Below are 16,547 nucleotides of genomic sequence, written 5' to 3'. Positions count from 1 at the left end.
TAATATTATTTTAAAAAATAAAATATTAGTTAATTAAAATTATAAATTTTTTATTTTTATTATTTTACCAATTTACTCTTCGTCACTTCTCTTCATGTCGTAACATTACTTCCTGACTACACATTAAAGTTGCTTCTCTTCCTAGTTGCAGGAAAAGTAAATGCTTTGTGGACGATCCAAAATATGATGTTAAATAGAGAAACAATTTATGACTGGAAATACATATAATGAAAATTAAATAATTTAGTAACATATAATTTTACAAAAAAAGAAAGCACAAACATAGAAGTGTTTTTTCAATAAAAAAATTTATTTAATAGAAATTATTGTTATGAATATTAATAAGTGGTTGTCATATTTATTGTAGTTAACGACTATTTATATTTTGTCTTAATACTATTAAATTATTTATATTTGTTCAACAACAAAAAAAAAAACATAATGATATAAAATTTCGCTGCACCATTTTAAGTAAATGAGAAGAATTTGGTCGCTAAGGTCTCCATCATGATTATTATGTTACAAATATTACTATCACCAATGCTCAATTTAGATGTATAACTTTTTTCCCTCTTTCGCGGCACCAAAATCGATCAGCATTAATTTTCCTGTGTGTGTGGTTCCTGCATATATGGATATATACAGCATCAACTAACTAAGCAATTAATTAAACTCGGTAGAAATAATTCATGAATGGTAATTTGAGTATTAATTATAAATTTTTTAACGTGCAAAAAAGATTTTCTTATTCTAATATTGATTGATGCACATGACTGGCATGAGTGGCTAGCTAGCAAACAAGAACTTCACATCGAATTAACAGTTCAAGCACTTCTCAAAGTTGAAAAAATATAGGACTTCAGTCATCTAATAATAAGAAAAGTTAAAATTTGTCTTTCAACAAACACTAATAAGAATAAGTTTATGTGTTTTGCTGCGCTTAGGTAATTACAAGGTGAGTTTCTTGTTTTCGTACATGACTTTCCACGCGGTACATCCCAACACGCATTCCATATATGGGTCCTTCCCAGAAACATGTTGTTTGACCAAACCGGTAGTCATCAAAGTGTTCAAAATAAAAGACAAACATAACAAGAGAGCAAATCTTAGAAAAAGAGATTTCAATAATATATGTGATGAACAAAAAAACATTCTTAATTAGAGCTTTTGTTTCAAACAGTACTTATATTAGTCCGAAGATCCAAGCGGTTGGAAACTGATGAAAACTTCGTAAGTGATATTTAATTTGAACGTTATAGCCAATAGTTATATTAAGCAACAAAAATCATTATGATATATATATATATATATATATATATATATATATATATATATATATATTATAGACATTTGTTAGGTGATAATAATTGGATATTAATTCCTTCAAAGTGTAAAAATAATTAAGATGAGTTCTGCCTTTTTCAATAATTTTTTACTATTTTGTTATAATTGGCACTACTGATTATTATATTTAAAGATACATATGGTTTGTGATAATTAATTATAGATTTTCCTTGAAATCCTCATATAATTCGTGATCGTGTCACATATACCATTTTAACTTTGAACATCGATACGAATGAGATGGTGAGTGGTACCATTCGTTCCATAGAGAGAGGAAGGAGGTCCCATGGTCACTTGCCCCATAGCTTTTGTGAGAAGTGAAAGAGATTGATTGACTTTTGATTGCCTTGACTCTTGACGCCAAAGTCGTTACATCATCTATCTATGCACACCATAGGCTACAAACGTTTTTTTCGGGCTAAGTGCTACGCTATTTCCTTCAATATTCCTAGAACCTTCGATCGGTATTGTTTATGCTTATTATTATAACATGAACTATATTCTATGACACACAATATTTTCGTGCATAAAAAGCGAAATGCTCTCTAGCTTTCGCCCCTCTCTTGCTTTATTAGTGCAACCTCAGGTAACACACCAACCCGTTTAGTTTCACTCTCGATCAGGATTCAGATTCTTCACGATAAATGTCTGCCAAAAGGTTTTTCAATGATTCTGATCAAGACCCTGAGAATCCTGGCGGAAAACGGATGAGGAATACTAGACCTTCTTTTGCTTCGTACGTACTGTTTGTATAAATTATCTAGCTAGCTAGCTAGGGTTTATTATTTGATTTTGCTTGAATCTACTTGTTCTTCATTCCCTAATCTTTTTTTTTTCCTAGTTTGTTTGATCCATTTATATAGCTCAACTATCGTACATCTTATACTTCAAGTTATCTTTTCATTCTTCTAATTCATCTATATATTTTCTTGACAGGGTTATAGGAGAAGTGGTTATGGTGAAAAACTTGGAGAACCTTTTCTCAGCCATGGAACCTTTGCTTAAAAGAGTGGTGAGTCATTAAGCTTCTCAAGAAGATTCATATATATGTAATAATATATGTATAGTTAGTTTAATTTGTTCTCCACATGCATATGGCAAGCTATATTAAGCCTTAAATTGTAACTATATATTTGTCTTTGAACAACTTGTTAGCATTCATTGATTTGATGTAGTTTTCTCATTGATGTTAATTCATTTTAATTCTTTAATTTTGTTAGGTTGGAGAAGAAGTTGACCAAGCTATGAGACAATGGTCACGCTCCTTTGCTAGGTCTCCTTCACTGAGGCTCCAAGCAATGGATCAGCAACAACCTTCAACTTTGCAACTATGTTTCAGCAAAAGGCTTTCCCTTCCAATCTTCACAGGTAGCAGAATTCTTGATGTTGATGGGAACCCCATCAACATAGTTCTAATGGACAAAAGCAATGGCCAAGGAGTCCCCACAAGTCTCTCAAATGCCATCAAGCTAGAGATTGTGGTTGTTGATGGAGACTTTCCTCTTAATGACAATGATGAGGATTGGACTAGTGAGGAATTCAATAGGCACATAGTGAAGGAGAGAAATGGGAAGCGACCATTGCTTGCAGGAGAATTGAATGTGATCATGCGTGATGGAATTGCACCAACCGGAGACATTGAGTTCACTGATAATTCCAGCTGGATTCGCTGCCGGAAGTTCCGAGTTGCGGTGAGGGTGGTACCGGGGACTAATCCAGGCGGTGTTCGGATTCGTGAAGCCATGACTGAGGCGTTTGTTGTTAAGGATCACCGTGGAGAATGTAAGTTGCAACAACTTGTGTTTCAATTCTTTTATATTATGAAGTATATATACTTTTTTTTCCCTATTTATTTTAGTGGAAGTATATATAAGGATATAGTCAACTCATCTGCGATATCATTGCGAATGATTTACAAACATGCCAAGTCATTTTATCATTTTCTACAAGAATAATACTATGTGCTAATTAAGAATAAGATCAGTATTCATTCTAGCTTGGTATGGTGTAAGTTTGTTAAATCATATCTTTCGATCCTTTTACCCCAAGCTACCGCCTAATTTTGGTGCTGTCCAAAATTCCCTAGGATAGTTGCTACATTGAAAACCGATTCCGTTTGCAATGCATTGGAAAAAAAGAATTTCGAGAAAGTTGCATGAATGAATAATTCTTTTATGGACACCACATAATAGTATATTATAAGATTTGAGCAAGGGTTTACTAATTATTATTTTAATGTAACTTGAGCTTTGGTCAATTATATTTGTATGTATTAATTATGCATACACAGGGTATATATGAATTGCAATTTTGATGTATTGGGTTGAAGTATACTCTTTGCACTCTCAAACTTAATAAAATTTGTTTGCCTATTAAAAAAAAAGGAATTGATCAAGATATGATTAAGCTGATACATATATATGTAATTAGTGCCAATAGTTTCTTGGAAAACCTTCTCTTTAATTTTTTTTATCACTTATATGTTAAAGCGTTCTTTCATTTTATATTAACTTGGTCTAACATTTTATTTTATACTTCTATTCAATATCCTTTTTTTGTTAAAATGAATGTCAATTTCGATGAGGAACTTTGGTTGATATATGAATAATGTTCATTTTTAATCAAATGTTCTTCTCAATCTCACTTTAATTGTATTCAAACTACTTATGTGCTTGATAAGCTTTGACCATGGGTTCGCTTTAATTTATTCGTAGTTGGTATTTGTTAATAACTACTATTGCTAATTAGTTGGTGTCGTGCCAAATAATAATTGTTCTGCAAATATACTACATTTTTTTGATAAACTCATATAGGTTGTTGATAACTACTGGCGAGAAAAAGAAAAGTCTCTTGATTCAATCACTTCTGTCCTGATTATTAGAACATTTGATAACAAGATATTTTAGTCTTCATGGATTTGCCAAAAAAAATGACATAACTAACCTTGACAGATCTCATATTATCAATATCTACTTTTGATCTCATACTATCAATAACAAACATAAAATTTTTCGTATACGATAAATTACATTACAACATTTTAATGATAACTTTATCAATCCATGAAGCTTAGTGCATGGTAGGAAATCATGTTAATCAGCATATCAGAACTGGTCATTAAATCACTCTTTGTATAAGGATCACTATCCAATACAATATACATGTATTTTTTTTTTAAGGAAATGTAAAATTTGTAGTAACATTTACAAATATAATTATTAAAAATCTAATAATTTATTGGTGTAGAAGAGTTCAATATCAAATTGATTGTCGTTCCACATTTATTAATATGTCACACTTTATGATAGTAATGTAAACATATTGGCTGTATCTCCAACTAGGAAGGACATATCTTTTTCATGCTTTTCGTGTTAGTTAGTTATGGTCAATCCGACACTTTTGTTTCTTCTGTTTTGTTTGAACATTCTTTTGTGATAACTGAACACTGACGGTCGGTCAAATACACAGCTAAGCAACTTGTGCATCATGAAAAATAATAGCAGATAGATGCTCAAGGGTCCTACCAAAGGCAACCATATTAGTGTGAAATCAAGAAAATTTAACCCACTTGGCTAATCCCAATTTATATATGCCAAAATAATTGTGACGTATAGTATCTTTTACTTTTATTGTTTGTTGTATATTATACGGACACCATACCGATTTCTACTTTCTTTTTGGCAATTTGCTGGTTGTGGATCAATCTCAAGTCAATGGTTTCAACATTAAAGAGATACTAGGCCAAGCACGTGTCTAGTGGTAATTTTCTTAATTAATTAGTGAGGACTCTTTTGGGGGGTCCATTTTTGAACTAGTAAGAATAATCTTATATTCATATTAATTTAACGTTGAGTTCATTTTCACATATATTGTTGCATCTAACATTTTTGCCAGTTGAGAAAGGAATTTACCATTGATATGTGTGATATACTAAATATCTATATTTTATTTCTTACTAATTTTATTCTTATACATTTGAAGTGTACAAAAAACACCACCCTCCAATGCTTCATGACGAAGTTTGGCGCCTAGAGAAGATAGGTAAAGATGGAGCTTTCCACAGAAAATTGTCATCAGAGGGGATCAAAACAGTGCAAGACTTTCTCAAACTAGCAGTCATTGATGCTCTTAAGCTAAGAAATGTATCTATCTATCTATCTATCTTTACATCATGTGTTTTTATTAGTCACAAAAACAATTAATTTTTTATTAATGAAGAAATTAAGTAACTATATGAAATTAATTATTTTTTGTTCTGAAACCAGATTTTAGGCATGGGGATGTCAGACAAAATGTGGGAAGTCACTATCAAGCATGCAATGACCTGTGACATCGGGAGCAAGATGTACATTTATCGTGGACCAGAGTTTACTATTTTTCTGGATCCAGTGTGCAAATTAATAAGAGCAGATGTCAATGGGCATACATTTTCCAACAGGGATCCGATGAGCCATTTGAATAAGGTACAATGAATATCATCTATACATGGACTCAATTTGTTGCCTTAATTTGCACCCTTGTGTTGGATTTTTGTCCGCTAATTCATTTTAGTGAATGTTATTTTCTACATTTGCAGGCCTATATAGACAAATTGGTGAAAGAAGCATATGCTAGATGGAGTAACTTGGAGGAGATTGACGAAGTTCTGAATGATAACATTGCTTTGTTAACCCAAGGTATCTTCCATTCTAGGTCTTTTGCATGTCTATGCCTAATTATACATAATTAGAGGAATGCTAGAAACACTTTTTAGGAACTCAGTTCTTTTATAAGAACAACATTTCTACACTTAGCAGCCATGTCAGCAAGTTGTAGTAAGAACCCCTATAAGAGCTAGTTACTATTGGAGATGATTTCACACACATTTTTTTAAGCATACTTAATTATTAGCTGAAATTGATTGGAAATAAAAAAAAATACAAGTTGATTCAATCATAAACTTATTGCATAGTGTTCCATTTTATTTCATGTTGTCAAAACTTCAAATTCTGTATTCGACAAAAAACTAATTCCATTTTAATAACACTATATATAGTGATCATTTATTTGGATTCAGCCACAGTAACTGATGTTGATGTGAACATAATAACTATAGGTGATCAAACTGTGGAACAATTTGCAAACAATCAACCTGCAGCTGCCTCAGTAGAAACAACATATGATCAGAATCAGTATTACAGTGACAAATCAGGCAGCTATGTAGCAAACAACAATACACAAATGGGATGCTGCGAGTGGTCACTGAATCAAGCCTATAGCCCAGCACCGTTTGCCAATGGCTTTCCTTTTAGTTTCTCAGTGAGACAATCGGATGGTGACATAACCGCTTCAGGTTCTAGCTCTGTGGATGTTGATGGAGCCACAAGGCATAATTAAGGTGTACCAAAAGTTCCTATAATGCACCATGTACAGTACGTACTATAAATGTATGTAGGCTTGACTTATAAATATGTATAAGATCTTTGTGTAATTCATAAAATTTATACATGTTCGTAAGTGATGGTGTGCCCCTAAATGATGTGGCCATGCAAAAAGGGATAAAAAAAGGTCAAAACATAGGTAGTAAAGTACTTTGACTTTCTGCTGTATATACTACATACAAGCAAGTGTAAGCAATGTGGAGGAATCAAATTTGTCTTAGCATAGGTGCCAGGCTCATTTTAAGGATCATGTGAATGATGGGCATGGCTCCTGCCTCCTGGATGGGCTTTATTGCTTTGTTACCAAAGTGTTTAGCGATCACAAAACAGTATGTTGTGTTGTAAAATAACATCTATAATGCATGTTATCCCCTTGTCTGCTTTTAGTTTTCCATATTCTTGGTTTTGATTTGGATGCCTTGAATGTTCTTATTTTTTTTTCAGGCCTTATTAGACAAATTCGTAGGACAAAGGAAAATTGATCTATAAAAGCCTTGCTTAATGTTAAATAGTTTATACTGTTAGGTCAAGATGACAATATATAAAAGTCATAGCATATGATCCATGATAATCTAATGCATGTTTGGATTTAATTTTGCAAATTTAAATTTGGGTTAAATTTAAGTTTACAGAGTTTGTAAAATCAACTTAAGCAAACTGAGTTTTCAAACAATTCCACAAGATAAACCTACAATGAGTAGAGTAACAGATATGCTAGAAGGAAACATGAATTCCCTAGAAATGCCCCCAAAACCTGTTCTTTCTTCTCCAGCTAGATCAGTGCCAGAATTTACCACTAGTTTTTTGCAATCTGGGTAGATCTTTCAAGTTATTTCGTAAAACAGATCACTCAACATGATTAGGATGTACTTTTAATTCAGTTTGAAACAAAGTGGATGTTGTACACGTGCAACCAAATTGAATGAAAATGCTAGATTAAACTGTGCTACATGTACTGCTATGTAAGTAAAAGTCAGGGTCAAATATAATTGTAGCTGTAGGTGAGATCAAAGTTGTTGACTTGGATCAAATCAGTTGCAAAGGATGGACAAGTGGCAAATGTGTTTTCCTCTTTCTTGATAGTCTCTCGTCTTGAAGTTCTTTTCTTATTCTTATAATTAATATTTGTATTTTTTGTATCTTTCTCTGAGTTCATTTATTTCACAATGGATGATTGACTTTTATGTGTCTAATTGTCTTTATGCTGTGTATCGGTTCAACAGACTTTTTGTCAACAGTATTCTCTAGAGTGAGTTTTCTTACTTTTGCGACTGAGTCTCTGCATTAGTTCATTTAAATCTCAATCTCAATGCCATTGTCAGTTAACAATAACATTGCACTGTAATTCAATATCGTAATTAAGAAGTGTTAATTTTTGTTAAACCCCTAGGTTTAGATTTAGAAATAGTTCTTATCTCAGGACTTCTGATTTTCTAATGCATATACATGAAAACAGTGGAGAAATCAAATTAGTCTGGCTCATTTGAAGGATCTGTGAATCATGAGCCTGGCTCCTCCTTTCTGTTAAATTCAACATGCCTTTACTGGGGCATATGTTGATCTGTTAATAAAGTTTTAACAACCACAAAATAAACAAGTGTACTTAACTAGCCTCTGTAATGTGACGTTATCCACTTATATGGTTTTAGATTTCCCATTTTTGATTGTGGTATTCATGTTAAAAAGCCTTATTCTGATTATGTTTTAAACCTTCCTGAGCTAAAAAAAGACAGAAAAAAAGCTCCTAAATGTTGCCCGGCCCATATTCATTTGGTCAAGATAATAATAAGGCATAGATTTCCTGATAATTTTGGTTCGAAGGTTATTGATAATTTCAGTAAAAGATTTATGATGAAACTACCATGTTTAATTGAGACATAGCTGTAACAGGAGAATACGAAGGTAGTTAAAATGTCAAGCAGTTAAGTGGAAGACTTGTGGGAGGGAAAGTTGTAATCATATTTTGCTCCTATAAAATCAATTGTTCTTTTATATGTTGTTTAACATGGTCCTTTGTTGGTCGTATTTAAAATAAAATATACATTGTAAAATAAGTGATGTAGATCATTATCGTGCTTGCTAATCACTGACATGACTTTCATTGTAAAATAAGTGACGTATTTACGCTGCCTTCCCTTGTATATGCAAAGAGTGTGCTTCCAAATTTAAAACTATGACCAACGGGTTTAAGGCACAACAACTTTACCATTAAATTTTAGATTTTAATATATAGGATCTCTGTTTAAATTAGGGCCCATTATACGGTTAAGTAATTGATGGGCCATAATCCTTCATGAACTAGCATATACTGTTACTGTTGGTAATTACTGTTTATTGATGGCCAGAAATCCTTTAGCACAAGTCTATGTGACAATGACTTGGAACCAAACACCTGTTGGTAATTACTTCATTGTTCCAATATACTATGGAACAATGAAGTAAGTAAATTAGCATTAAAACAAAAATAACCAATTTCAAGTTCTGCCTGCATACTTCAATTTCCTATCCATACATGAATTTCTGTAAACCTTCCTTATATTCAACACACCTCTTTATTTCCAAGCGAAGGTGGGCTTACCTTCTTAATGATCTTTTTGAACACCAGACAAGTCAAATTGCATTAAAATCTAGTAAGTAAAATTAATTAAATATTCTGTCCTATATTGTTCAAGACAAATCAGAAAATCAGTCTTAATAACCGAAGCAATCATAGGAGTATTTCACATGCCTACTAAATAGTCTAAATCCTTCAATTCTGTAAGGAACCATAAGAAATACTCTAAAAAAGGGAAAACAAAATCGATGATGGATGGTGACTACTGGCTTGTATAATTATAACAAAAGAACTTAATTAATGCATCTGAAATTCTTCTCTCATGTATGCAAATAACCCCGTTATTGCTACTTCCATCATTTGCAAATCATAACCAGTACGTCACATCTGGGCTTCTGTAAATACCAGTGTAGTCTAAGACACCAAAGTGGACCTAAGGGTACTGAAGCGAGATGATAGGAGTCTTGGTACTTTAGGAAAGTCTAGATCTGTTGATAACGGTATAATAGTTAGAATGAAAAAAAATAAAAAAACTAGTTGTCACTTGTCAGTCTTTGGGACTCTTAGCGGCTAGCTAGCAGCTCGGGGCTTTGTCAAATAAACATCTTAATTTTTTATATATTAAGAAATGCATAATCTTTTATATTTACTATGAATATTATGCTTGAGTAGTTAATTGTCATAATTAAGGGTATTCAATTAAGATTTTACAGAATTTTAAAAGTCATTTTTTTAAAAGTAATGAGATATTTAAGATTTTTAAATAATAGAAATAAGTCTTGTGGTAATTAATTAAGATCAAGACTATTAGGAATTTTTAAGGAATTCAATAAATTTCATTGATATTCAATTAAGTAGGTGTATTGGATTAAGATTTTAAAAAATTATTTTAGCATAAGAAAAAGTCTTTGTGAATTTTAAAGATTATATATAAATATTATGACTTATCAAATTTATTTATGAGACTTTTATGATTATTTGAATTTTAATGGATTTACATCCTAATAATTTTAAGAATTTGAAATAACTTTATAGATTTATAAGATTTGAAAGAATTTTATAATTTTATAAATTTATAAAATTTTAAAAAAATATGTGAATTTTTAAAAACGCATTCAAAATTACAAGAGTTACTAAAAAAATAATAACAAATTATGAGTTTAGAAGCAAATAACAAAGAAGGAGGTTGAATTATGTTTTAAGAAATTTAAAACTCTTCTAAAGATTGTAAGCTTTACTCCAAGCTTGACTTAAATTCATGCCATTATTAGCTGTAAACAAATAAACAACACTCATTTTTAGTTTTTTTTCTCTCAAGACATACTAAGTGCTTTGACTAAATATATGGCCGTCTTACAAACAGATATAACACTCACTTTTAGTTTTTTTCTCTCAAGAAATACTAGGTGCTTTGACTAAATATATGATCGCCTTACAAACAAATATAACACTGAACACTTTTAGTTTTTTTTTATAGAAAACTTTACAAGAAAGAATGAAACAATAATTCACGTAAATGATTCATGTCTTGTTTATTCAAAGCTTTTTCTATATATGGTCTTTATCTTCAAGTATTTGTTGTCTCACAATAGTTGAATTCTGCATTTTGATCTTCGTTTGAAGTCTTTGAGTATGTTGAAACATTTAATACTTGCATTAAATGTACACCTCTTATTCATAGAATGTCCATGATAATAAGTTAGCATGTCTTGTGCTTGAGTATGTAAGTCAATTCTTTTATCATATTTGCAACAACAAAAATAAAATAGACCTTTTGATGAGGAATATCTTTCAAACTATAGACTTCATTTATACTTCATACGACTTTTACATATATCCTACGATACATTCATATTTATAATAATAAACAAAATTAATATGACTGGACTATTTGAAATAGTGTTGACAAAGGCCATTGTTAAGATGGTTATGTCAAAGTTTATAAAAAAATGTACAGAGCACGCCATTCATATTTAAAATAATAAACAAATTTAATATGACTGGTCTATTTGAAATAGTCTTGACAAAGGCCATTGTTAAGATGGTTATGTCAAAGTTTATAAAAAATGTACAGAGCACGCCTAACAAGATAACGATAATTAATGAATTGTTATTACATGTGAATTTATGAAGAAAAATTTAATCGTTTCTTTTTCTTTAGGTTCTGACGAAGGTTTCAACTGAAGTAACTAAAATTTAGATTTCACATCCTAATGAATAGTTTATATATTTTTTGGATTAGAAAAAAATTAACTTTGATAATATACAAATTTATAGAGAAATCTAATAATAAAAAGTTGATTACAAAAATATTATATGTTACACTATCTAAAAAAAGCATTGACCACAAAGGAAAAAAAGAAGTAAGAAATTGAGTTCGTCCCCTGTCATAAAAAGTCTGCAGATAATCGATTTATTGGCTAGACAAATAGCTTGCACCTTGTCACGCGGAAATTGATTAAGTTTATTTTTAGTAAAAGTATATAGTATTCCTTTTAATAAAGTTAGGTGAGGTGAGATATGCTGTTTGTTGTTTAGTTGGGTGTAGTACTGTAGTTGATTAAAAAAACTTCCAGTATGAGAAATTGTGCAATGTAAATTACGAAGCAAGAGTACTAGAGGAGACTGGGTCGTGTTTTTAATTTCCGAATTTCGAATACAATTTTGTTAAGAACATAATATAAGCATGTATTAACTGAACTATAACAATATATAAAATGGGAAAAGTAGTAGGAGACTCGATCTCATTCCCTTATGGCCTTATCTCAAACGTAGTAGTTGTAAATGATTTTCTTTTAATATAAGGGAAAGATTAAAAATAATAAAAAGCGGTAGGTGGAGGGTTTAATTAAGTTAATTAATAAATGTAGGTGGAGAGTTTTAGTTTAATTAATTAACGTATTACCATTTGCTTGCACAATTAATTTTGGACAACGGTACGTTTTCCAGCAAAGCACATATTGTTTTTGAAATTTTCCTTTCCACCTTCATTGTATATATTTTATTGCACAAAAATTAGATAAAATTTTGCATTTTAAGTACTATTCTTTTATTAGAATTACAGTTTTATTTTAATAATTTATACTAACCTTTAATCAACGATAACTTTTATAACACTCGAGATAAAACATTAACTCTAATTAAAAAAAAAACACAAACAATCTAAAACACATGTATCTGATTCTTCTTCAATTCTATATCTTGTACATTTTACTCTCGTTTATCATTCCCCTTTGGTTAAGTTTGTCTTGATGTATTGAATAAAAATATAAAATAGGAAAAAAAAAATCTAATCACAACACCACTAACGTGACAAAGACACTGCAGCCAGTGAATAAAAATCTTACTGAATTAAAGCCTATGTCTGTCTCATCCTATTATTTCAAGTTGCGATTCATTTGGGAATCAATTTCTGAATTAAAGCCTGCACATTCATGTACTTGTAATGGCATTCGTCCTTGGCATGATTATGCACAGATGGAGTATGTCATACATTTCTTGATGGGATTCAATGAATCCTTTAGTTCCATTCGGGGTCAGATTCTTTCTATGAATCCTTTCCCCTTCATTAATCGAATTTTCTCTCTAGTGGTTCAAGAAGAAAAATAGAGAGAGATTGGTACTTCTATTTCTGCTCTCCATTCTAGCAATGATGCTTCACAATCTCATGCTTTTGCTGTTAAGGATTCCAAATATCAGTCTGATCACAAGGTTAGTACTTCTTCCAGAAATCGACCTCTCTATGCATATTGTGGTCGACTTGGCCATACTCAAGATAGGTGTTTCAAGCTACATGGTTTTCCTCCCAATTACAAGAAGAATAAACATTTTTCTTCTAATACTGAAAGCAAAACAATGAATCAAGTCTCACCATCTACTTCTGTTCCTGATTTTCATCTCATTGCTCAACAATATAGCCAACTCATGAGCTTGCTTCAAACACACACTTCAAATGCCATTACTCCTGATATTGAATCTTCCAACACTGGTATGGTCTTGTTTGCTTCTTTACTAAGTTTCCTCAAAATTATTGGATTGTTGATTCGAGTGCCAACACTCACATTGTTTGTGCCATTGATCTCTTTGATTCTTATCACTATATCTCAAATCAAATTGTTAAATTACCTAATAATGCAATTGTCCCAGTCATTGCAGTTGGCACTGTACATTTATCTCCTTCTCTAACTCTCTATAATGTGTCCTTCATTCCCAACTTTACCTTTAATCTCCTTTCAGTTAGTGCCCTTCTTACCAATTTAGGTTATTCTGTTTGTTTTTATTCCAACCAATTTGTCATACAGGAAATGCCTCATTGCAAGAAGATTGGTAGAGGGGACCTCATTCATGGACTCTATGTTTTGAACCTCAAGGATACACATTCCACTTGCAATGTTTCTGATCATAATTCCTGTATAAATGTTGTTTCCAGCACTTGTACTCAAGCCATTAATTGGTATAATCAATTTAGCCATGTATCAAACAGTGTTTTGAAAATATTAAGTAATAAAATTCCTTTTGCTTTACCTAATGAGTTCTCCACCAAAAGTTGTTATGTGTGTCCTATTGCTAAGTTTCGTAGACTTTCTTTCCCTTCTGTTAATCATGTTTCTGCTCAGCCCTTTGACTTGATACATTGTGACATTTGGGGACCTTATAAGCATTCAACTTATGTTTACTATCGATATTTCCTAACAATTATGGATGACTGTTCAAGATTTACATGGATTTTTCTACTCAAACATAAATCTGAATCATTAACTATAATAATGAATTTTTTTGCAATGGTAAAGACTTAATTTGCAACTTCAATCAAATGTCTAAGATCAGATAATGCATGAGTTAGCTCTTACAGATTTCCTAGCATCTCAAGGCACTTTACATCAGTTTTCTTGTGTTGAAAGACCTCAACAAAATTCAGTTGTTGAGAGGAAGCATCAATATTTGCTTAATGTTGCTAGAGCATTATTCTTTCAGTCCAAAGTGCTTATTACCTTCTGGGGAGAGTGTGTGGTTACTGCTACTTTCCTTATCAATAGATTTCCTTCACCATTACTAAAACAAAATACTCCATTCTAGGTTCTTTATGGTTCTGCACCTGATTATTCAATTTTGAGATCTTTTGGTTGCCTTGTTTTTGCAGCTACTTTGAATTATGAAAGGAATAAGTTTTACCCAAGAGCAATACCTTTTGTGTTTGTTGGTTATCCACAAGGCATCAAGGGGTACAAGCTATATAATCTATATACCAGAAAATTTTATGTTTCAAGGAATCTAGTTTTTCATGAGAACATTTTCCCTTTTTCAAACTTTACCAAATACATCTCAAGAACCTGATTTCCTTAGTGACCTAGTTGTTTCCCTACCTATTCCTGAATCTATGTCCTCAACCATTCAACCTGGAGCCACTAAACCTAATATCCCTCATGCCACAAATAACCTACCTATTCAATTATCTGATTCTGCAGTAGATACTACCATTAGTACCTCATTTGCTTTGCCTTCTCCTTCTGTGAGAAGATCCATTAGAACATCAAACCCTCCACCATATCTTCTTGATTACATTAGACCTCAACCCAGAAAAAAATCTCACCTTATACAAGATCATTGCTCTTTGGTTCACCTCCACTCTCTTTATATGGACTTTATTGCTCAGGTTTCCACCATTTATGAGCCACAATTTTATCATCAAGCTTTTCCTTTTCCAGAATGGCGCCAAGCCATGACAGCTGAGATCAAAGCTTTGGAATCCAATAACACATGGACTTTGGTTCCTCTTCCAATTGGTAAATAATGCATTGGCTGCAGGTGGATGTACAAAGTGAAATTCAAGCCTGATGGCACTGTGGATCGCCATACAGCTAGATTGGTAGCTAAGGGTTACACACAACAAGATGGTATTGATTTTTTGAATACTTTTTCTCCAATTGCTAAACTTACTTCAGTTAGAGTCCTTTTGGCTATTGCAGCTGCTAAAAATTGGCCAATCTTATAGCTTGATGTGGATAATTCTTTCTTGAATGGTGGTCTATTTGAGGAAGTGTATATGGAACTTCCAAAAGGGTACACTTCAGTTGATAAAAACCTTGTTTGTAGGCTCAACAAATCCATTTATGGCCTTAGACAAGCTTCTAGACAGTGGTTTTATAAATTCTCTACAACATTAATTGAGAATGGTTTCTCTCAATCAAAGAATGGTTATTCTCTTTTTACCATTAGCAAAGGTGTTTCCCTGGTTGTTCTGTTAGTCTATGTAGATGACATTTTGCTTGTTGGCCCAAGTGCTACATGTGTTCATTCTATTCAAGCTAAGCTTCAAGTCTTGTTCAAACTGAAGATCCTTGGTTCCTTACAATATTTTTTGGGCCTGGAAGTTGCAAAGTCTAGCAAGGGAATTTTTTTGACTCAAAGAAAATATGTCCTTTCTCTGTTAGAGGATACTGGTTTTCTTGGCTGCTAACCATCCTCTCTTCCAATGGATCCAAATTTAAAGCTCAACATGCTCAGTGGTGATTTGTTGCCCGATCCCTCAATGTATAGGTGCTTACTTGGTTGTCTCATGTACCTCACTATTTCAAGGTCGGATATTACATTTGTTGTTAACAAGCTAAGCCAATACATGCAGCATCCAAGAATACCTCATCTAGATGTTGTGCATCATCTCCTACAATATATCAAGGGCGCTCTGGGTCAGAGTCTTCATTTTCCAGCCAGTAACTCCTTCAACTTATCTGCATATGCAGATGCTGATTGGGGAGGATGTTTGGACACACGCAGGTCGACATCTGGTTCATGTGTGTTTCTAGGAGATGCTTTAATATCATGGAAATCCAAAAATCAAACCGCTGTGTCTAAATCTTCAGCAGAGGCAGAATATCGAGCTCTTTCCTCAGTTTCCAATGAAGTAATTTGGCTAAGACGATTGCTCCTGCCCTTTGAGATTTCCATCCCATCTGCCATGCTTTTCTGTGATAGCAAATCTGCAATTGATCTAACATCTAATCCAACTCACCATGAACGATCCAAACACATTGATATTAATTATCACTTCATTCGTGAGTTAGTGGAGTCCAACACCCTTAAGCTTGTTCATGTGAAATCCCAACATCAAGTTGTTGATATCTTCACAAGGCCCTTAATACTTTTAACTTTCTTTTCCTTTATCCGCAAGTTGGGACTCATTAACATTTACTCTCCAACTTGGGGGGTATTACAGCTGTATGCAGAAGATG

General features: G+C 32.4%; 1 protein-coding gene across 1 annotated transcript; it reads left to right on the top strand.

Annotated features, from left to right (window-relative positions):
* Positions 1 to 1,860: 1,860 nt before the first annotated feature.
* Positions 1,861 to 7,158, top strand: LOC114425202 (protein SAR DEFICIENT 1-like). The gene is made up of 7 exons (XM_028392015.1): positions 1,861 to 2,080; positions 2,281 to 2,356; positions 2,565 to 3,126; positions 5,326 to 5,486; positions 5,610 to 5,807; positions 5,921 to 6,020; positions 6,440 to 7,158. Exons 1-7 carry the CDS (start codon positions 1,989 to 1,991, stop codon positions 6,718 to 6,720), a joined length of 1,470 nt encoding a protein of 489 aa, XP_028247816.1. The 5' UTR covers positions 1,861 to 1,988; the 3' UTR covers positions 6,721 to 7,158.
* Positions 7,159 to 16,547: the final 9,389 nt, after the last annotated feature.

The sequence above is a fragment of the Glycine soja genome, chromosome 9 (genome assembly GCF_004193775.1).
Source record: "Glycine soja cultivar W05 chromosome 9, ASM419377v2, whole genome shotgun sequence".
Taxonomy (NCBI): Eukaryota; Viridiplantae; Streptophyta; class Magnoliopsida; order Fabales; family Fabaceae; genus Glycine; species Glycine soja.
Note: the sequence above shows the minus strand (reverse complement) of the source record. Positions and strands in the feature narration are given on the sequence as shown.